We start from the raw sequence: 23,758 nt of genomic DNA, 5'->3' as shown, positions 1-23,758 counted from the left end.
AAGGAGGCAGAGGAGTAACTAAACATTTCACACGCTGAATAGATAAAGACACCGGGTGAAACAAACGGTGAGGCCATGCTAATGCTAATAGTCGGCGGAGCCCTGTATTTGGGTTGTTTCGCACTGTTGTTATCAGGTGACTAGAATGTCCCAAGTGTTAAAATTTTAAAGAACGCAGCTTCACCCACCACTGGTCTGTGCACATCCCAGAAAGCTCTCTCTTGACTGTCCAGAATCTTCCGCTCAATTTTGTCTCGTTTCTTGTCCACTCTAAGAGAAAAACAGAGGAACAGAACTGTTTTAGCAGAGCTGATTCTCATCCAGGTATGAGTGGAACTGGATTTATGCTGGCTGGTAGTGTGCGAGGTTTAGATGGAACCTACTTTGCTTGTGCTTCTGCTTGCATAAAAATGAATTCCCATTTCCTGGCGAAAGCTCGCTGTAGCCTTGCTAAGCTTTCCTGCAAGTAAACAAGTGCAAAAATAGGGGGAAAGGGCCTCTATGTTCAAAAAGAGCTGGCAGATAAGGTAGAGATAACATAATCCAGTCAAAATCTACTGTTTAACAATTATACTGCTCCTCAAACTGATATCACTCTGTTAAAATCTATTTAGCACATTGGAAATGAACCCAGAATTCAAGTTTTATCATTTTTATATGAACGATATGTGTGATTAAGATCTTACATGAAGGAGTGGATTTCAGGCGAAACAAAAAGACCCGAAAGACATCCTGAAACCACTTGTGTGTGCTGACATTCACTCACCGCCTCGTAGTCCGCCAGCTCCAGACGGGCTTTGTTTTGCATTGTTCGTTTGCAGAGGTAAACAGCTGGGAGTGAGAGGGAGAAGCAATCTGTGTGTCAGAGGCACAACAGGACCTCGATGTGGCTTTAAAAGCCTTAAATGGCCCTTCATTTAGTCATTTAATTCTCTCAGCTGCATGTTTATACAGGCCCACAAATCATAAAGGTCACTGATGGTGCACGGTGTCTGAGCATCTGTTTACCAAAGTGCTTCTGGGAGATTTTGAGTTTTCGCTTTTCATCATCATCTTTTCCTGCGTTAACTAACCATTATGTGGAGGCTTTATTGTGCCATTAGTCCAGCATCATTTATGTGAATCGGAGATGCTGTAACTTTGCTGAATGTCCACAGGATTATCTGCACACTGAGCATTAGAACCATCCCTGAGCGACAATGCAGGCTGCTAATGAAAGAGCAGCGAGACTGTGGCTATTTACAACAGCACTCTGGTGTTAGTGGGACTCTGCTGCTCACCCTTGTGGCAGCAGTTAAATGCTTTTGTCAGATGCACAAAACAGCTGCATGAACACAAATATGCTGTTCGCAAACCAGGAGTGAAACAAGCTCCTACCGTAGTCTGTGTTTTCTGGTTCCCAGCAATTGGATGGCCAAAAGTATGGAGTCTAAGGGGAAAGGGTTCATTACACACAAATCAGAGGGGACCTGAAACTGCTGATGTAGCAAACCCACATGACATGGCATGTTGTTGCATCTGCCACAAATAAAAAACTTGGGTCCCATTTTCTGCTCCTTCAAGCACTGATGGGTGACATCAGTTATCTCATAAAGAATGGAATAATTTTCCAGAGAAACCAGTTAGGAGTAAACCCCACACTTTGATTTATTTTCTTTAATACTGCACAGCACATTAAAGTAAAACTGTCAACTTTATCCAAGGAAATGTGTTTTTTTAATGAAGACTGTAATAAGACACATTAAGTATAAATCACTTAATTATGTCCCCATAAAATGTTTTTGAATAATATCAAGGATAAATAACACATTTTTGTTTGAAAACTTTATTATTATTTTTTTATTTTCTCTCTATCACCTAAAATAGCAGGTTGTGTGGGGGGCTATTAATGCCCCCTAGCGGGGTGGAGCTCGTAAATATTTCAGCAGTCTCAGCTTTGAGTGTTTTCAAATCACGGTTATGGAAGGATCGAAAATCAGGAATAAGTGACATTACCTGAAATCTGTAGAAAGTGCCGTCGTCTTTGAGAGTAAGGACGTGGTCTGAGATGGGGAAGAAGTAACCATGTGCAGCCATAAGAGTTCCAAGGTGAAGAGCCTCCACTGTTCAGAAAGAACACAGACCCGAAGGTCATTTCATAAAGAGCTTTCAGGCCACCTGAAGCTGTTACTGAGTTCTGTTGTGTTTGGATGTGTCAGTACAGTTGGCCCAGTTCCAGGTGTGTATACAGGGACGACTGTAGATTTAAAAACTGAGATCAAACAGGAAAAGAACAATATTGCAGAAAAGACCCTGATTATCCATGCATGAACCGCATCCACACCCTGGCCTGAAAACCACGCTAAACCTCCACGCTAAGACATTCTGACAGTCCTGACCGAAGGACAGACCGTCTCAGCACCAGCACCGTCCCAGCAGAATGTCTTCTTGATTAGTCAGTTTCAGCTGAGAGGCCTGAAGCCATCAGTTAATTCACCTGCTGTTGCACTGGTGTGGAGAGAAATCTGTCCCAGCACGTGACTGTCCCTGATTTAAGGCCATCAGATAATGAAAACATGTAATCATCATCAGCTGTGCCCTCCTCAGGTGCCAGTCTCCCCCACACCTGCAGCGCTCCTCCTGGATTCCTCATGTATTATTCATGTTTGGAGGAAAACTCTGTTAACGTAGACAGATTTTCCTGTTCATGGTGGAGTCATTTAGATGTTGTTTTATTTACTCCAGTTGGAATGTGTTGAAGGAAAATACCGGATATAGAAGCTAAAAAGGCTGACGGACGTGCTACTAATACAACTGGAAATGGTCACATTGATTGTTCACCACTGAGGCGACAGTTACAGCTTTGAGAGACGCAGGTGTGTGTGTGTGTTTTGTGTGTGTGTGTGTGTGTGTAAGAGAGTGACTGGGCTCCATTTATTAATAAGTGATGATTCATAAGTTATTTAAAGGCTGTTTATATATCAACACACTCTTCCCTCCTAATCCCCTGGGTTATGTCTCACTAGCTACATCTTTATGAGCTCTCAGACTCTTAATTTCAAACAGTTTCCCCTCTGTGAAGGTATCAGAGCTCCATGGTCAGTTCATATTATTTACTCCTACAGTAGAGGGCTTCAGGAGGAGTAATAATGCAAGAAGTGATGGCTCCCACACATTTAAAAAGAACTAAATCTGATCTCTGAAGTCTGTATTGCCGCTTTAGAAGCAGAAATGAGAAGACCAATGAGATGGAAGGTCAAATAAAGGTTAGCAACATGGTCTGAATCTCTTCCAATTTTGTCCTTTACACTGAGACATTTGTCTTCTAAGCTTTTATATGTAAATAAACAATAGTAATAATCATTATCATCTTTATTTATATGGCACCTTGGGATGGCACAATGGGATTTGAAGGAGCTTAAACAGCAGCAGGAAGAAACTGAAGAATTGTTAAACAATCACCAGCAAAAACAATGAAAAGACTTGTTGAGAGTGAGATTTGTCCCCAAATTCAAGCGCATAAACAGAAACTATAATAAGACCTGAGACGGAACCAAAAGTAACGAAAAGGATGGATAGGAAACTGTGGGCACCACAAAGTTCTCTCTAGGAGGTAAACCAGTTAGGAGACTGAGGATTTCACACAATGTCTGAAAGATGTGATAAAAAAGTGTGAAACATTAGATAAAAATAGGACTTTGATGTCTGGTGTCAGTAAATTATAGAATAAAACAGTTTCAGTTGATCCAATCAACCAGAGAATTCTGACTGCTTTAGTCCAACAAAGTCTAAAATAGACTGACAGGAAGAATTTAGGGAGGAGAGCAGAAATCAGTGATGGGTCTGTGCAGGCAGAACAGGAGGATTGAGGACTACAGTAAATATAACCGCTGTACCATCAAATATATATACAGACATATACCCCCACATAACCGACACCTGGGCAGTGGGTGGAGCTGGAGGGACCAAAAACACCTGGTCTTTTCCGCAGCCAGGAAGTAAAAACTAAAAATCCCAAAACCCTAAAGTGAATTTAAAGTAATTTAAAAATTAATTTAATTTTTAAGTTCTTTAAAGCATATTTTAAGTTTTATTAGATTCTTAAAGGATTATTGATTGTATTTCTCAGCAGTGCTCTCATTTACAGTTGAAGTGGTAAAGAACAGTTGAATTAGATGCTACATACAGAGTGGAATAGTCATCTCCACGGTTACCACAGCCTCTGTTCTCTGTCCCGTAGATACAGCAGAGCTGTTGCTCGGCTTTGAATATGAGTGTTCCTCTCATCACACAACAATGATGATGGTAGCTTCATCAGTCCATCCACCTCAGCACCATGATGACCTCTGTGATCTCCGCTGTCACTGCTGTCAGAGTTCAGGGGGGGTTTATCCTGATGTCCTCCAGCAGAACATCAGAAAAGCTCCCTCTGGACAGATGAATAGACGGACAGACTGGCTGGCTGATAGACTGACTGACAGATGGACAGATGTGTTCGATATTTGATGGTGATGTTTAATTTTCCACATGTGAACTAAACACAAGGTTGCATTTTCTCTGATGTCATTAAAGGTGTAGTTATCTGTCCTACAGATAAATGTTTCTGATACACACACGGATCTCACCTTGGATGAAAACACACCTGCTACAAAAGCATCTGCTTAAAGGGTTAAATAGCCTCAATTTATCTACATTTATCTCACAACACACACACACACACACATCCATCATCCACTCATCACACACCACTCACAACTACACCATCATCATTCTTGGAGGTTTCTGGCCAGAAACCAAACCCAGACGCTTCTTCCTGTGATGTGACCATGGTAACCAGTACAAAGTACCAATGAAACCATTAAAAGGGTAAAGGTGTCACTGCTTGCTCTCATGCTGAGGTGGAATATTCCACTTACCCTGCCACCCCCCTCCACCACACCCATCTGATCAGTCTTCATCATTTTCACCTGTTGCTCCCTTTAAGGCCTATTTAAGCCTCTGCTTAAATTCTTCCTGAATACATCAGGTCTGCCAAGAGACTGAACTCCCGTCAAGCCTGCTAGTCTTTTTTACCTCTCCTGCTAGTCCTTTTTTTGTCCTGCTAGTCTTTTTTTTTAACTTCACCCTCTCCAACCGCCCAGGATCCCACAATACCAAACCCGATGTCTAGTCCCGGCAGTTTCAGAATGAGGAAACAAACACTGGGTCCATGTCCATCCTTCCGAAATCGTGCTGCATCACCATGGTTACCTTGGAGATTTAAGAAGGTGAAGAGAGCCACTGAAGGTCAACCAGATCCTAGTGCCTGTCCTCTGAACTGTCTGTTCATTCCGCCCCCCCTTACAGTCAGAGGTGTTATAGTGGTTTCACTTCTCTAAACTTACCTGCCATCCCAGAACCCTATGCTACCACTAGGCCATTTGCCAATGCTTCTTGTGGGCCACGTTGAGGGAAGACACCCAGGAGTTTATCAAGGCCTGCCCAGTCTGCAACCGGAGCAATACCTCCCGCCAATCTCCTGCGGTACTACTCCAGCCTTGACCTATCCCACAGGGTTTCAGTCATCTTGACCATTCAAATCAAATAAAATCAAATCAAATCAATCTTTATTTATATATCATCTTATACAATCAAAATAGTTTCAAGGCGCAACCATTGTTGATCGTTTCATTAAGGTGACCCATTTGGTTCCATTCCGCAAGCTCTCCTCGGCCAGGAAGACTGCACAATTGGTGCTGCTCCATGTAGTCCGTCTGCAGTCTCCCCAAGGATGTGGTGTCAGACCGGGGACCCAAGTTCAAATCAACATTCTGTAAGGAGTTATGCAGGCTGTTGGGGGGCCACCACCAGTCTGTCTTCCAGATTTCACCCACAGACTAATGGGCAAACAGAGCGTGTGAACCCTGCCCTTCAAAAGGCGGTCACTTGTCCTTCCGCCTATGCCTTTACTTGTCGCTGTCATCGTACCTCGCACCAAGCACGAGCATCTCTCCTTTGTGCTGCTTACCGTTATTCCACGGCTGCCAATCAACACTGAACCCGAGCTCCAGTCTACCAGGTTGGTCAGAAGGTCTGGCTCTCCACTAGGGATCTACCACTATGAGTGGAATCTAGGAAATTGTCCCTTTCCCCATCATGAAGGTCATCAGCCCAGCAGTGGTAAGACTCCAGCTCCCCAGATTCATGTGCATTCACCTACCTTTCATGTGTCTAGGGTCAAGCCTGTTCAGGTAAGTCCACTGGTTCCCCCCACGCCGCCCCCTCCGCTGCCTCACATGATCAATGGAGGTCCCCTGTATGCTGGGAGGCGGGTTCTCCGCTCGTCGTTGAAGAGGAATACAGTATCTGGTAGACTTGGAGGGATATGGTCCAGAGGAACGCTCTTGGGTCCCAGCTTGGTTCATCATGTCCCCACAACTGATAAGGGACTTTCACCGCCTGCATCCAGACCAGCCTACTCGGTTATCCGTCCGGGCCTGGGGAAGACCGCCGGCAGGTGGCTCTTCTGCTCCAGAGATGGACGATGGCTTTGAGGGGGATGCTCTGCCTGATGTGTTCGCTTTGTCTGACCCTGAAGTGGCCTCCTGTGTCTTCGAGGAATTCTAGATTTTTCTTTCTTTCTGTGGCTCTGCTTTTCTCATCCTGGATCTGCTTTTGGGATGTCGGGTCATCCCTGGAAGGGGGGGGTCCTGTCACTGCCTGCTCTTCTGCTCTCGTGCGGAGGTGGAAAATTCCACTCACTCTGCCACACCCCTCCTCCACACCCATCTGATCAGTCTTCCTCATTTTCACCTGTTGCTCCCTCTAAGGCCTATTTAAGCCACTGCTGTACATTCATGCCTTGCCAGATTGTTATCGCTTCATGCCTGACTCTCCAACATTTTGTTTGGTTGGATTTACTGGTTTTGATTCTGCCTGCCTTGGACTTCTCTTCTCTGTCGGTGCCCTGGAAAACCTGACAACCTTCTGTCCCCGTTCAAGAGTTTTTGCCTTGTGTTTATTTGGTTCATGATTCCTTCTGTGCTGTTACTAGCAAGTATTTATTAAAACTGTCAGGAACTGCTGTGTTGCGAGTGGATCCCACCACACCCATATCAAAAGGATGTTTGTGATGCTGATTGTTTCTCCTTTAATTCTTCCATATAGACCTGATAATAAAATAAGCATTGGACACTCAGCAGCAAAAGTGAATTATGACTATTAGTGAAAACCAGATTTATATTGTCGTAAATGAAATTGCTTTATTATCAGCAGTTCAAGCCTCATTTATAGTCTGTTTAAATGTACCCACAGCTGACAAATGGGCTTCCTTTAGAAATCTGATTCATATTAATCCCATTCTGCCAAAATTGCATCTAAACTTTGGAGAATGCTGTTTTGTTTCAGCTCAAAGGCAGCTGAATGAAAACAGGATTAGAAAACTGGCTGATAATGAGTCCATGGCAAATGTTATATTCAGTCTCATTTAACAGAAGCTTCTGAGATTCAACTCTGACATGATTCACTGGCCTTTACAGACTAAATGCTGCTGTTCTGCTGCGACACATTATGTTTCTCTTTGTTTCATGTCGTCCTGCTAGCAGGTATTTGTTGTTGGGTGCTGAATCTATTTGTGGACAAAGGTTCTTTCATATCTGTAGAAGTTGCTGTCTGGAATTTACATGAAGGCTGAGGAACATGGAGGAATGTTTGGGCCAAACTGAAACGGCAAATGATTTTTATCATGAAGGAAAATCAGAAACTGAATCCGCTTATTTTGTCATCAAGTCACCAAATGAATCTTTCATGAAACTGTTAGTACTCACAAACGTTGTCACACAAAACTCAGACCTAGAAGAGTGTAATCCACAAATTCAGGCATATCTGAGGCTATGAACAGGCGGAATATCATAAAAATAAAATGGCTGCACAGCCAACACCATCCAGCATCCAAGAAAACACATCCAGGCTGTGTTTCAGACAAATGCAACATTTCTGGCTTGGGCAGAGAAAAAGATTTCAATAAACGAGAAATGCTAAGACATTTGGGTTTCTTCCTTCATGAACCCTCGTGAAAAAAGGCACTTAAATCCAAAACACACAATAGAGTCAGCACACAATAACACAAATGACTCACTGCAGATGTACAAATGCTGTTCCTGTGTTGTGTTTTTTTTCCATCACCCACCCCCCTTCCCCAAAACCTCCCACGGACTGTTTTACCTTGATCTTCGATGTCCAGATTCTTGATCATCCACTGTACAATATCAGACCCTGAAACAACAGGAACGTGTGTTAATCACTCACACGTTGTTGAAACATTCTGCATGCAGATGCAAATGAACAGGAGAATGAGGGCCCAGTAACTTCAACCACCTTCCTTCATCATCACACCTATTCACCGTGTGGGCGGATAATCAACCATCCATTACCAAATTTTCTTTTTTGACAGTGTCAGAGCTGCATTGGGTGAGCAGAGAGGTGCATAATAAACCCCCGGCTGTGCTCGAAACAAACAGAGGCAGAAGGCAGGAAGCTGCTGCTGCTACTACTACTACTACTACTACTACTACTACTACTACTACTACTACTACTACTACTACTACTGCTACTGCTGCTGCTGCTGCTGCTGCTGCTGCTGCTGCTGCTACTTCTGCTCTGCAGTTGCTCCTGCTGCTAGTACTACTACTGGTGCTGCTGCTGCTTCAGAGATGGAAGCCAATCCAACATGCAGGAGAACTTCACAGATTATCTGGACAGCAACTTTCCATGAGCACTCTGTGGCTCTTGTTGTCCCATCTCTGTTGTTCATCTCTGAGTGCATCTGAATCATTCTCTCATCAACCCCCGGGGGACTTTTTCACACCACAACATGATTCTGGCACCTTGGCAAAATATATTTTTGGGAGCTGCGGCTGCTGTCATTGCTGCTGACAGGTGGAGGAGCATTCATAGCCAGAGGCATAAAATAGTGTGAAATAGAGATGTGAGGGAATTTATTCAGTAACTCCTGGTGTTAGCCTGCCTGCCTGCCTGCCTCTGCCAGCCTGTCTGTCTGTCTGCCTGCCTGCCTGCCTGCCTGCCTGCCTGCCTGCCTGCCTGCCTGCTTTCCAGCCTGCCTGCCTGTCTCTCTGTCGGTCTGTCCGTCTGTCTCTCTTTCTGTTTCTCTGTCTGTGTGTTTTTCTTCCATTTCACTTGTGAGTCCCAGATGAGATTTTCCCTGGATTAACGTCATTAGTGATGACATTAGTTAATATCACATTAGTGATATTTAAAGCTACAGCTGTGATCAGGCTCAGTCTGATTACAGACATCCAGGTGAACAACAGATATCCCCTCAATGATGAAGCAACTGATGAGTATGTTTTTAAAAGGTCAGAGAAAGTAAAACAAAATATTTTTCATACCATAATTACAACCTGCTTAAATTTCAATAAATCTCATTTTTACTCCCATTGACCCTTTCTTTTAATCCAATTCGAGCATTAGCATTCATAACATATTTATCACATTTATCATCATCAAAAAAATTTAAAACTGGAAAATTTAAACTGGAACAGCTGATAAATCCCAAATCTTTGTTTGACTGTATTGTCTTTTTTTTTTTTAGGATAAACAGATGAGGGCAAAAAACTCTGACAGTAGCAGCTTACCTGAAAACACGCTGGGAATCTTGGTTAGAAAACTTTTGACTGTTCGGATTGGGATGCCATTTTTCTCATCCTGCATTCGTGCTATTACTTCCTCCATCTGTGCAAGACAGGAGAGGAAGAGAAAGAGGAGGATGAGGATGAGGAGGAAGACACCGTGAGTACTTTTTTCATGAACCAGATTAAGTCAGCCAGGGTCGTTGGGGAACAGATGGAATGAGGTAAACAGAGACGGACGGGTTCCTGTGAGGTTCAACCTCGTCTCTGAGGCCGTCAGCCACGAATCAACAGTGCTGCCAGATTCAAACTTCAAAACCTGCAAACAGTGAATTATCATGTCACAATCATTACATTGTCTCTGTGACTGCAAAGAGAGGGGGGAAAAAAGGACCTTTTAGCAACTACAGGAACTCTTGCGGACAAAAGACACACACTCACACATACACACGTGACTGAGACAAAAATGGGAGCTGTCTCAGGGGTCCGGCAGTGCAACACATGGCAACCATGTTTCCAAGAACACACGGAAGGGAGCCGAGCAGAGCACAGCCGTTATGTCAGTTGCACCAGATTTCTCCAACCGCTCTATTAGTGTGGAACACTTCACAACAAACAGCCTACAAAAGGTGGGTTTTCCCCCTCTTGACAGCTCATCACACTAAAAACAAGTCGTTAGTTCAACCTTTTTGGGCTGAACCAAAGCCAGTCGGTTTCTGCCTGAACGAATCCTTGGGAATTTGCATTAACATTGTGTAATTCTACTGATTCAGTGGCTGCAACACTTTAACTGAAGGTTTCTTGATTCAGACAGATGAGTGGTGCAGCTGCCCTTTTACAGCAGCCTAATGACAAAATCAAGAGTCTTAAGGTGCAAATAACGAGTCCTTTGACTATGCTGCTCTTAAGTAAACAAAATTTTTTGAGCTTAATGAACATGTGAAGAGGAAGTTTGAATGAGGAAGAATGCAGAATTTGTCAGAAGAAATCCTGTGTGGGTTTGGGGGGTGGGGGGGGGTCCCATCTGCAGACCTGGAAGACACACGTGACTCTGGAGCAGCTTCAGCCTCGGGCCAGCAGCAGAAGTTCTCATTATTGCTGCTGTTCAGCTGGAGGAAGGAGGAATGGGAGAAGTGACGCTTTAGTCTTTGCTGGCTTCATTTGTTTAAACATTTGAGTCGAGAGAGGCCCTAAAGCAGGCGCATAAGTTGGCGAAGCACCCAGCATTTCCAGAGCTGCATCACAACAGTGGATTCCTATATTTTACCCTTGAGGAAAATGGGGGTAAAATTCCTGACCACATGATGCAAAGACTAAACATGGCCCATTTATGTGTGTGGGTCTTTAGTCTGATCGTAATTTTTTTTCAGCTCCCCCCAGTTAATTCAGTGTGCCCACAGTACAGAATTATCCAGCAGTGTGGGCCAGGGCGAACGAGGACAGCAGCAACGCTGATCAATACTTCACACACTCTCCCGACTCTGTAGAGCACAGAACCACCCACGTGGGATAAAATGCCACCAGCGTGAATATTCAGGATCTAAAGCTCTTGAAGTAGGGATGCTCTGTGGCTTCATGTTGTGTTGAAGAGAGCAGTTAAAGTCTCTCTCTCTCTCTCTCTCTCTCTCTCTCTGCCCCCCCACCACTCCACCCACAGGCTGCATCTTTGCAGCTCTTATAGATTAGTGTGAGTATTTTGGCTGTGTGAAGTGACTCATTGAATAATGTAGACGAGGACTCAGCACACAGGAAACAAGTAAAAAATTCACACGCTGAGTCTGATCACATGACCAACCACTCAGGGCACTTTTGCCCTTTAGCCACTGCATGATGCCTCTGACAGTTTTCAGCTTGGGGCATTAGAGGCAACAATGATTCTTCAGACACTCCCATCCCCCCCTCACCCCACACATGATATTTTAAATGAAACAAATGTTATATAGGGTTTTTGCACAATAGTACAGCAAATGAGTCAACAGTTGTAATATTAAACTCTCTGTGTTAAAATATGTGTTGTATCAATGTTGGCGCATCTCAATCCCACAGGTACAACATTTGGCACAATGGAACTATAAGATCCATCTTTCTGTCTCACTCTACCTCATCAGAGAGTTTTTAATTACATTTGACTTTTGATGGTTAACAGGGAAGACTGGGTCACAGTGTCCGTTCTGTCCATCAGTAACTATGACTCTGCTGACAGACCACAGAAAATGAAACATTAACCCTCATCTAATTATTAAGACCTGAATACTTTTTCCAACAGGTGATGAATGAACGCTTCAGATGTGATCAAATAATAGAAAGTGGTCAGAAAACGTCCTTGGCCCAATTGATGGATCTGATTGGCATTTATTTGTTAATGAGGGGCAGGAAACATGTTATGAGGGAGTTTTGACTTTATACTCAGTACTCAGACTGGGTCAAAGCAGAAAGTATCCATATATATATTTGTCACCCTGGACCAAGTATGAAGAGTAATACGTTTTAAAAGCCCTTAAAAGGTGCTTGTGAACAAGTGGACATCAAGATGCATTTTTGAAGAAGCAATCTGTGTTGACGTGTTGTAAAGAGCTCATTGACTAACCTCAGATCTGTGAAGACCTTAAATTTGGTGATTCATTACATGGTAAATTGCTGCTTGACCTGTGATTCCACTGGAGGCTTCTGGTCTCTGTTTCTGCCAGTGCAGATGTAAAAGCTTCACCTGCTGTACTGAACATTAAAATGGCCTCCTCTTTTCTCCTCTCCTCCCCTTCCCACTTTTGCTCACTTGTTGACTGGTTACCTGCCTGCCTGCTGCTGGCTGATTGTTACTGCAGCACAACGGTAACAGGCTAAACTGAGGACAAGCCTGCCTACATGAGATGCACAGATTTACCTTCCAACACATGCTCACCATAATTACATGACACTGACTCCCACTGCGTGAAAAGCATACACACACTGACGGGCTTTAAATTACACACACGCGCACATGGGGGCATGCACACAAGGATAGCTTTTGCATCCAGAAGTGAAAAGAGAAAAAGCCCAAGATCAAAATAGGTGACTGAGAGCTGCCTGCCTGGGGCCATGTGAGAGAAGTCTGAGTCAGGGCTGCAGCAATAAAGCATGACAACTAGACTAGGGAGGATATGTTTTCACTTCCTCCTCAACTGCCCTACTCCAAAACTCCTGTACAAGGCTTAATGTCACAGTTTTCCATTAAGTTAATCAGCACATTCAAGGGTGATAAACGTTAATAGGAACAATGTGACACCAAAAGAAATAGACTCCAGATTTTATTCTGCTGTTTGAATTCAATCTCAGTGCTATGGCCAGTGCTAGTCCCCATAAGTGATTCCGAGTCAGTTCTCTGCTCAGTAGACATGGTTTTAAATAACGTGCAGCAAGATTCATGGCTTCTCTTAAAGGAAATGCCATCATTTACATTTTTAACACCGAGGGTAAGAAGGATCTTTGTGGTTTCATGAGAAAATGTAATATATAAACTGAATCATACAGCCCTGCCAGGCACTTGTATCTGAAATAGAACAGAAGTTTGAGCTGCCTTATTCAGATTATACATGCAGGGCTAAAATATTAAGGTGATAGTGTTCATCGACCTAGTTTTAGGTGATGATGAGGACGGGTTACACATGACGAACACCCTTTTCACACAGCTCATAATCTCTTACAGATGGCCTGAAAAAGATGAAAATGAGCTCTAGTATGGGGTTAGCTGTCTGTAATTAGCATGTAATACATTGAAGAATAACTGTTCAATTCAAGTATGATCACAGTTTGAGCTTTTTTATCTGCTGTTTTTGTTTATGATCAAAATGATACATGACTAAGCATTTATAGCTATTTAAGGCCCAGTAAACCTGAACACTTACATTTTTAAAATATGTACAGTATTGCGCACATTATAATACTATTTTTTAATTGATATTGAGTCACCAGCACAAAAACTGTTGTATGTAATTACACAACTTTATAGAAAGAGAAATGAGAGCCATTGAATTACACTGTTGGACCCTATGTCAGCTTATTATTGACCTCTAATCATGAAAAAGAAAACACTGTTCTGGATCATTATAGTCAGAAACTTTCGCCTGCAGAGGGGCAGCACTGCACCATTCACATATTCAGAAAAAAGAAAATTACTCTTTGGAGGGCCGTTACTGAGTTCACACTGACAAGGTTGTTGAATAGATGCCATGAATCTTAAGTCTGAGTTACCACAGCAACACCGCCTGTGACCACTATCACAAGGACATCTTTGCCACTGTTCATTCATGAGAGTGAATGAAAGGTTGTTCTGGAGGTAGCTCAGGGGCTGGAGTGGGGGGCTCCACAGGGGCAGAGGACCAACACCATCTAAAGCAACACCTAAACAAAGAGAGAAAGTAGCTGCTTCTTGTTTAGATCTCTTCGTTGTGTATCTTCATTCAGCTCTCGATTTAAACTGACTAATAATCCTCACAACATGAGATGAGTTTAAAAAGACATCCAGCAAAGCTGGGGCAAAACTGCTGGACACAACGGGTATTTTAAAACAAGAAGGTAAGATAAATAGGCATGATAATGAAAATAATGCAGATTGTGCTTTTTAACTCCTGACTGATATTAACAGGCTTCTGTCCTTCATCAGTATGCTGCTTCATCTTCTTCTGGCTTCAACTACTTAATCCACAATTTTGATTTTAAAAGCTACATGACTTTTAATGAATGTTGTCCACTCACTGATGGTAATTTATTGATATAACAGTTCAATTTTACCTGAACTGATGACCCTTTCAAGAAACCAACACAATATTTGCATGATTGAGAAAACATGTATTATATCTAAGATTCAAATCCTTTATTGTCCCACACGGGGAAATTTACAGTGCAACAACAGCAAGATCACGCAGAGAAAAATAAGATAAAATCAAATAGAACAGGATTTGGAATATACAAAAAGGATGTGTATTTACAATAATCCAGATAAATGGATACTCGGCCTCTGTGTACCTGTACATAGTACAGAGGGTGAATACAATATACATATCAGAATATATAATATTCAGATTGTGCTAGCGGGTGTTATGTTTATTGTGCAGTCTGACAGCAGCCGGCAGGAAAGATCTGCGATACCTCTCCTTCACACAGCGAGGGTGGAGCAGCCGCTCACTGAAGGAGCTGCCCAGTGCTGTCAGGGTGTCCTGTAGGGGGTGGGACGTGTTGTTCAACATAGATGACAGCTTAGCCATCATCCTCCCGTTTCCCACCACCTCCACCGAGTCCAGGGGACATCCCAGGACAGAGCTGGCCCTTCTCACCAGTCTGTCCATCCTCTTCCTGTCCCTGTCCGTGATGCTACTGGACCAGCAGACTATCCCGTAGAAGATGGCTGATCCCACCACAGAGTCATAGAAAGTCCTCAGGAGGGGTCCTTGCACCCCAAAAGACCTCAGCCTCCTGAGCAGGACATGCTATTGCCCTTCTTGACAAGGGCGTCTGTGTTGTGTGACCAGTCCAGGTTATTGTTTAGGTGAACACCCAGGTACTTGTAGGACTCCACCACGTCAACATCCGTTCCCAGGATGTTCACTGGTGCAGGCGGGGGGTTGTTACGCCTGTGGAAATCCACCACCAGCTCCTTGGTTTTGCCAGCGTTGATCTGGAGGTTGTGCCGCAGGCTCCAGTCCACGAAGCCCTGAATAAGTTCCCTGTACTCCGTATTGTCCCCATCAGTGATGAGGCCAACAGCAGCAGAGTCATCAGAGAACTTCTGGAGGTGACATGAAGATGTGCTGTATGAGAAGTCTGCGGTGTAGAGGGTGAACAGGAAAGGAGCCAGAACTGTTCCCTGCGGGACACCAGTGCTGCAGAGAAGCCGATCTGACTGGGAGCCCTTCACCCTCACAAGCTGTGGTCTTTGTGTGAGGTAGTCCAGAAAGATATACAAGATATACAATTGATACTAGATGTCCTGAATAAAAAAGCTAACCCTTTACAAAGTCGTTCATTATTTCTTTAAATCACAACTGAGAGACAGAAGAATTGATGTAGAGGAGAAGAATCCTGTTAGGAGGATAGTAAAACTTCTGTCTTAGTTTGGGTGAATGATGCTCTCTTTGTTTTCTTTACCTTCAGTCTGAAATGATCTTCTGTGCTTCATGATCTGTTTTATTTCTCTGTCCAAGCTCTGCTCTTGGTTTCCATGTGATTATACAGCTCCAAACATTTTGTGAGCTCATGCTCATAGGCAGGACATACGTGTCCCACGTTCCCAGGTGAGAGCACAGTCAGAGAAGAAGACTATTTCTCATTTCCATTTCTCTAACTGTACAATGCAGAAGATGTGAAACTGTCTTTGCTTTACTTTGCATTCTTCAACACACTCCTGTGTCCGTTTATAAAATCAGGCTCCATTCAACCATCAGTCAATTGAATCATCTGTCTCTAGAGATGTTGCCTCATTCTTTCATAATTCAGCTCCTTCTTTCGCTTCACATGTTTTTTCTCTTTACTGTGTGTTTTATAACAAGACAGTTGGTACCAATCTGTAAATTGTTTTTGTATGGCAGGACTGTGGTCAGTAAAAACCTCATGTAAAGGCACAGGCGAGGCGAGGTGAGGCGAGGCGAGGCGAGGAGAGGAGAGGAGAGGAGAGGAGAGGAGAGGAGAGGAGAGGAGAGGAGAGGAGAGGAGAGGAGAGGAGAGGAGAGGAGAGGAGAGGAGAGGAGAGGAGAGGAGAGGAGAGGAGAGGAGAGGAGAGGAGAGGAGAGGAGAGGAGAGGAGAGGAGAGAATCATCCTCCCTAACCTGGACAGGGAGCTGAATCCACAACATCTTAACACTATGGGCATGTTCGCAAATTCGTGACATTACACCTCCTCTCTTAGAGGACCAATAACAGCCCAGGCGGCATCTGAGACACGGAGCTGGATTGGTCCTCGAAGAGAGGAGGCGAAGAGGAGGAGAGAAGACGCTTTGCATGTGGAGAGGATGCGCTTTGCAGACCTCTGCCCCTTTTTCTAAACACGGAACCGTGTCTTGTATAAAAGTTGCTTCACAGCAAATTTTATAAATCAGCCGCTTGTGCAATTGTCACATTTTAGTGTTGAGGCATGTGTGTGTTGGTAGGGACTATGATGGACCTCTGCTTTTGCGTGGGTGAGGCTACCTGATTGGCAGCACCACTAAATGGCCATCACTGTGTCGCAGCCAATGAAATAGCGACGCAATGGCGGGATATCATAGCTCCGAATACATCTCGGAGTCGGAACCTCTCTTAAACAAAACGTGAAGTAATTTAAAATAGTTTTTATTAATTCTGCTACATGCTTAGTATATTGAAATATTTATATTACTAAATGTAGATTTTCGCAATGTTAATATAAAATGGTAAATATTGGTAGGGATTATTTTGTAGTCCCCAAACCCCCACCCCTATATAAACCTAAGCCCATGGTGTGTGAGTGTGTCGGCTAAACACTGAAACAGAAACTTCAGTGGCACCAAGTGGAATTATATATACGGTATTACACAGTCCCAAACATGTCTTTTTCAAAGCCTGCAGTGAAGAGAAAGGTAGGTGATGAGCACAGACAATTTCTATTTTTATTATTATTATTAGTGATTGAGTGAATTATTCTCTTATTCATTCTTAAGTTGTTTATTTATTTTTCCATCTTATTTTGTGTTTAAATATAAAGATATTTGAGAACATTGGAATGTTTTGATCAGAGCATTTCTTGTGGAAAACCTGAAGCGGCCCAGCCTCTCCCAGACTCTGCCTACAACAGCCCCGAGGAAAATTGAGTTTGAGACCACTGATTTAGACACTCCTGGTTCATTAAGATACCCCCAGTTCATAAAGATACCCCTGGTTCATGAAGATACCTCTGGTTCATGAAGGTACCCCTGGTTCATTGGTTTTTCAACAGATCCTTGATCGTCTATGTCCAGCTTTAAAGCAGTTTGGTCAACATGTGGAGGTTTTAGGAATACTGGCTCATTCCTGAGCACCTCCCCAGAGGGTCACCGTCCCTGGGGTATGGCTGCAGAGACGCATTGGGTATTTCCCCTGACTCCCAACCAAGAAGCTCCCTGAGGGTTAGGCCTTCAGAGAGGAGCAGTGAATCAGAGAGCATGGGTAGTATTTTGTAAGCCATACTTTATATCCTGACAGCTGCTGCTCATCTATTCTTTCTGCCGATGTGCCTGCATGCGTGAGCATCTCTTTATGCCATAACAATTCTGTCTACTTTTCAACCCATCATCTACATCATCTGTTTAGGTTTTATATTCATCCCACTTTTGCATATGAGAACAGCTTGATGATGAATTCATGGGTGTACAGCTATACTGTTCTATGGAGGTCTAGTCTAGAGTCAACTGGACTGTGCATGAGTAGTGTACTGTACAATGTGTGATCTTTTCATTACCTGAACAAACCCTGAATTCTTTAGGTCCTACTGGAACAGAAGACCAGCATAAATCTGCTCACACGTGCATTTACTGGACAGAATAAATGACTGTAGCTAAATAGAGTACTTCCAATCACTAAAGTAATCCCCCTCTACCCCCAACCTTCAGAACCTCAGTAACTGACCTTATGATAAAGAATAAGTCAAAGAATCCATTTGTTGTTGAGTAGAATCCAAAATAAATTCACCAAGAACGACAGCCCAGCCAGAGCTTCACCAACAGAGCAAATTCAAATAAAAAAGGTCAAAATAAACATCAGCGCACAGCTGGAAGACAGAAACATTACTTTATGAGTTCACCTGAACTCAGGTGGAGTGCACATCAAACACTCAGACACCTGCAGCTCTGTTGTCTTGATCTGACAGACAGACAGACAGACAGACAGACAGACAGACAGACAGACAGACAGACAGACAGACAGACAGACAGACAGACAGACAGACAGTGGCATAGTGAGCCTCTTCCCCTCAGTACTCATTCTGATGCCTGCAGACACCAGAGAAACGACAGAGGCAGAGGTCTAGCCACACAAACTATGTCATATTTTCAGTCAGTCATAAGTGATAATGAAATCACATCCAGGCAAGCCCGATGACACAATCTTACTGATACCTAAGTGTGGACTGAACATTCTGATAAGAATCCAGTTGATTAAAATCCATTTATTTAACTATGTTAATCCTATTTGCTTTTATAAATATAAAAGAACAGATTAGAGTAGTTAGTGTCAGCAGCAATAGTAGAATTAGAATTTTAGGTTTTTATAGTGGGCTGCAGTTCTAGCAGAGGTGGCCGACACATCATAACTGTGTTTTTTCCAAGGTTATTCCTATGATTCTGTATTACTTGTTGGGTATGAACTCACGGGACTCATTCTACATGATGCCTTTCTTGTAAAAGTACTCTAATCTGTTGTTATTGGCCGCTGCAGAATAGTGTTCCTGGGGCAGTCTCTCTCTCTCCCTCCCTTTATCTCTCTCTCTCATCTTTTTGGTGGGCGAGCAGTGGGCGCTATGACTAAGCCAACCTTGGCCATGTGTTAGAACATAATCTACTGAAAGCCAATATCCCTCCTGCCCACCTACCATGAATCCATCACTCAGCCAGCATGCTATCACAAATGATTGGATGAAGATAAATAATATTAGACAAATTGAGGAAAATCTTCCCAAACTGCACCCACCCGACCTGCACCGTAGACATAGATCCTGTATTTAATCCTGTCCATCTGTGAGAAGAACTAGCTGTAAATATGAGGATGCTTTTAATTCTGTCTGAGCAGCCTTGAGAATACTGTAGTGTTAAAGTAAACAGCCCCCAGAGTTAATCCTTCATCAAGGCGAGACCGTTTGTAAGGCCCAAACTGTCTGGGATTACACTGAAAAAGTGTTATCAATGGACACCAGAGAGGATGTTTACAGAAAAACACGGAGGAAGAGGAAGGGGATGGGGAGGAAGGTGATACAAGGAAAGATGTTGGGTGTGAAAACAGAGATGCACTGGGATTAGAGAAGAAGGGAGGATGCTGTCTATTTTTAGGTCCACATAACATAAGATGGAGGGGGCTCACACCACTCCTCTGCTCTCCATTCCCTCATTTCCTACATTCCTCCTTGGCACGTACAGCAGACACCGAGGAAGACTCTGTGTGCCCAGAATACCAATAAGAGAGAAACAGCTGGATACTGGCAGGCTGATGTCCTTCTTCCATCTCCAGTCTGCAGCTCAGAGACGATGGAGAACGATGTGACAGGACAGAGTGCTTCAGCCAGGACTGACAACAAACTGATAAGGACACGAGTGACAATGACAGCATGAGGCCATGAAGGTGAAGCTACGGAGGCAAAGTAGAACTCAAACCGACCAAACTGTCAAATGTTGTGTCATCATATGTATCACCATAATCACTTTCATAGAAATACATTTTAATTACAACCATTTCTATGTGTTCTCCCATGGTTTTAACCTCTCTGCTCTGGTCCAGTAGCAGCTCCTCCATTTCCAAACAGAGCCGCTAAAATTACAGGCAAGGCACGCTAATATCTGCAAATCCAATAAGTCTGTTTCAAAGAATACAATGGAGCTTTTCCACCAGATCCCTCTGCAATATAAAAATGTGACCTTGTCTCTTCTCTGCTCAGGCTAAAATAACATATTTTCTGTGCAGCAGAGGCAGGAGAGACAATTCTGCACATCTGTGTCAGCTGGATCTATACTGTGGCTTTATGGACAACTCCGTCAACACTGTCCACTCATTCATTTACAGCCTTTGAGCTGTAACAGAAGAATTGTATAAAATATGCACTCCTTGAAATCAAGTCATATCCTTATTGATAGAGCCCATTTTATGCTGCACAAGAGTTAAAAAAATCAAATAAAAGAGGACAATGGGAGCAACAATACAAACAATGTTGTACATATTTTATGCACCAATATAATAACAATGACAAGAGCAAATGAAAAACTCAGATGGAAGCAGAGCATCTGGAATGGCTGGCCAAGTCCACTGCATGGCAAAGCTGTCAACTGGGACTCTGACCATCATCATTTTCCCACTTCACTGACCTCTGCATACACTGCTGCCCAGTTCACAGGTCAGTCTGCACTGGTCATTAAAGCCTTAGTGAGTGAAAGTGAAGAGTGAAGTTTATTACACCTAAAATAGCCAAATCAACTTGTAATAATTATTCTCACGGGTCCAATCATAGAAGAGTATATCTGTAATTGTCATTTAAATACTGTCTAGTCAATGGAGTCAAAAAATGCTTTGAATGAACAATTTTCAGATACTGTAAACAAAAGTCGTAAGTGTGAATCACATTTTACATTTGGCTGAATAAAGGAGGATGAAAAAGGAACGTGCATCATCTTCAACAGGACAAACACTTCAAAATGAGAAGTGTGAAATATGAAGGATAACAAGGGAGTGACCTCAACAGGGTGATAGGAGGATGCACAGTGAAGTCTCCAGTGTAGGGTTGACAACTATGCAAGTAACCCAGTTTTAATTTTTTAATCCATAAACTGATGTTGATAAATAATTTTCAATTTTTAAAAACTGTTGAAATGTTAATTATGTCTGACAAGTGATCAAAACGGAGGCAATAATATTAACAAGTTTAATTACAAAGAAGCATCTCCAGCTCTCTGAGATGTTTAAGATCAGAAACCTAAATCGCTGCACTTGTTGCTAGCCAGGCTGGAGAGAAGCCCTGATACTCCTGAGTACAATGTCATATTGATTCCAGGTTGCATATTTAGAATTTAGAGACTAGGGATGCTAAACAAGTCTATTGTAGGAATGTTTAAGCTTTATGTGAGGTTTCCTCATAAGCATGTTGGGAATCTTTAGTGTTAGCAGCAAAAATGAGTCCGTCACTGCAGCCACGCCACTCATGTCCAAAAATTTAGGTCATTTGGGTTGGATATTGATGGAGAATGGAGGGACTGACTTGTGACTGTATTTTGTTTTATACAGTCGCAAGTCAGAAAAAGAGCATTGTTAGCAGCAGAGCAGCAGCAGTAGCGGCAGCAGCAGTAGCGGCAGCAGCGGCAGCAGCAGCAACAAGCTGGTAATGTATGAAGCTGCAGCTGGAAGTAGCTCAGCAGAAACACGCAGCCTGACTACTGGCCAGACTGGCCCATTCAGAGGTGAATGGTTATTGGCAGAGGTGTCGCAGCTCAACAAATGAAAATAGGAGTCTCAGGCAGAACATAACTAGGACCGATCGCTGTGTGACTTTTATTACTTCTGCAGTATCGGATTTTTGTTTTGGCACCGACTCAGCCCCGGCTAATCACCAAGACTAAATTGCTTGTTGAGAGAAGCAGTGAGCTGCAGGGGCACACCAAGGCCAGCACTCCCAGTTACAGCTACAATCCACTTGGACAGAAAATGTCGCATCCACTGGAGAGTTGCTCATAAAGCTCTGAGTCAGAAAGTCAGTGAATCATTTCACACAGGAGAAGAGATGACTAGCAGCTCTAAATACACTCATCTCCTCTCTTCCCCTCAAAGCTGAGTGAAGTGGCCTGAGCTCTGATTACTTCAAAGCGAGGCGAGAGATGTGAGAGGAGGGGGGTACAGACGGGGGTGTCGTGGTGACGAGGGAGGAGGGTGAAGTGCATGTTTGCCACAGTGCTGCAATCGGACGCAGCAGGTTTACCAAAAAATCAACAAAACAAGTGGGAGGAAGAACTAAAAGACGGAAAAGGAATCAAAAGAGGAGATGACAGCATATGAAAAGTTTGGAGACTGAAGAAAAAACTTTAACAGGAAAGAAAAGTAGATGTTCAGTCTGGCAGAACAGAGAGGAGACATGCAAAAAACTATTAGCTTTGTAAAATACGGTCTGAACTTTGACATTATTGGAAGGCTGCTATAAACTGGAGCAACACCTGAGTCTTTAGTAAGACTCTTTCTATAGAGTATTCTCCGAGAAAATTTGAAGTTGTGCTGCAACTGAAACATCAGGAGCATTAAACAGAGGTTAAGAGGACAAGCTCACTGCAGAAGGGTTGTTGTCACAGAGATGTTCTCCATCTGCTGAACAGAAATGGTTCCAGCGAGTTTGCAGCTCCACCATGTTTGCAGCCTAAACTGTACAGGAAACTCTTTACTAACAATATGTGTGTCTTCAATGGAAGGTTACATTTCCCGTCCTGTAGTGTTTTTGCAATGGAAATTTGCTAATATGCTGGGAATATCCTAAATGCACCTGGAGGTCCAGGTCCTGACTGGATCAACAGACACCGGCACCACTTGGACAAGCAGCTGCAGAACAGATGGCATCTGACGGGTTGAGGAGAACTAAGCTGATGCACAGATACGTGCATTAGCAATACACCGATGAAAGTCACATCAAACTGTCTGATTCCTCCTCAGGCTCTGTTGTCTCTCTGGAGACCTCATTAGGGCCGTGTTAGAGATGCCAGAGGGATCATTGACAACCCTGGCAAGGCGTCTTCTATAATCTTCTGCTAAATGTTAAACTGGAATTAAATGGCCAGACAGACATGAGTCCTCAGTCAGCCTTTATCTTCCTGTAATACACAGGCTTCCTAACATAATGTTAGCAGAAAGGAGTGAGACTCCAGCTGTGGTGGATGGAAGGGCTGTATTAATGCACCCTTTCACCAGGATCACTCACACTCACGCAGACATGAAGCTTATTAGTGCATCCTGAAGGCAGACTGGACACCAGCATCATGCTCTTTCATTAATGGTGTGTCTCCAACTTGCACCTGACACTCATGTGATCAAATGATCATGTGATCACTTCATTAGCCACCAAAAACTAAACAGTACACTAAACAAGTAAACACTCTAACGGTAACAGTTGTAGTGCCCGAGACTCCGTTGTTACTTTATTCTGAAAAGGCAGAAAAAGTTTTTTGGGTTTTTGAAACAGTTTATCAATCAATTGAAAAACATAAAATCTCATAATCTCATACTTAATTCTCATTTACAATCATTAAAGCGGGCAGAAGAAAGTGAGGTAGAATAAAATAGTTATAAATGAAATAGCTTTATTACTCAAACCCAGAATATTGGGAAAATTTACAGTCCAAGATTTTTGCCTAATAGAGCTTCAGAGAGTAACATCCTTGAAGCGCAAAGCTTTGACGATCTGACGATTTGATGATCTGGACTATCTTTGTATGACAGAAACATCACAATTGCATTCA

At 43.1% G+C, this 23,758-nt stretch overlaps 1 protein-coding gene across 2 annotated transcripts in view; it reads right to left on the bottom strand.

Annotated features, from left to right (window-relative positions):
• rgs7a (regulator of G protein signaling 7a) overlaps positions 1-23,758 on the bottom strand; it is a 34,606-nt gene that overhangs the window by 5,416 nt on the left and 5,432 nt on the right. The window contains exons 3-9 of one of the 2 annotated variants that reach the window (XM_029834765.1): positions 9,612-9,708; positions 8,182-8,232; positions 1,996-2,102; positions 1,378-1,429; positions 767-831; positions 384-460; positions 189-270 (exon numbers count right to left, since the gene is read on the bottom strand). In XM_029834765.1, the coding sequence (XP_029690625.1) occupies positions 189-270; positions 384-460; positions 767-831; positions 1,378-1,429; positions 1,996-2,102; positions 8,182-8,232; positions 9,612-9,708 (531 nt within the window). Of the gene's footprint in view, positions 1-188; positions 271-383; positions 461-766; positions 832-1,377; positions 1,430-1,995; positions 2,103-2,476; positions 2,553-8,181; positions 8,233-9,611; positions 9,709-23,758 lie in introns of those variants that run through there. The other variant, XM_029834766.1, reaches the window with a different exon arrangement.

The sequence above is a fragment of the Takifugu rubripes genome, chromosome 4 (assembly GCF_901000725.2).
Source record: "Takifugu rubripes chromosome 4, fTakRub1.2, whole genome shotgun sequence".
NCBI classification, from domain to species: Eukaryota; Metazoa; Chordata; class Actinopteri; order Tetraodontiformes; family Tetraodontidae; genus Takifugu; species Takifugu rubripes.
The sequence above is the reverse complement of the archived record's forward strand: the minus strand, read 5'-3'. Positions and strand labels throughout refer to the sequence as shown.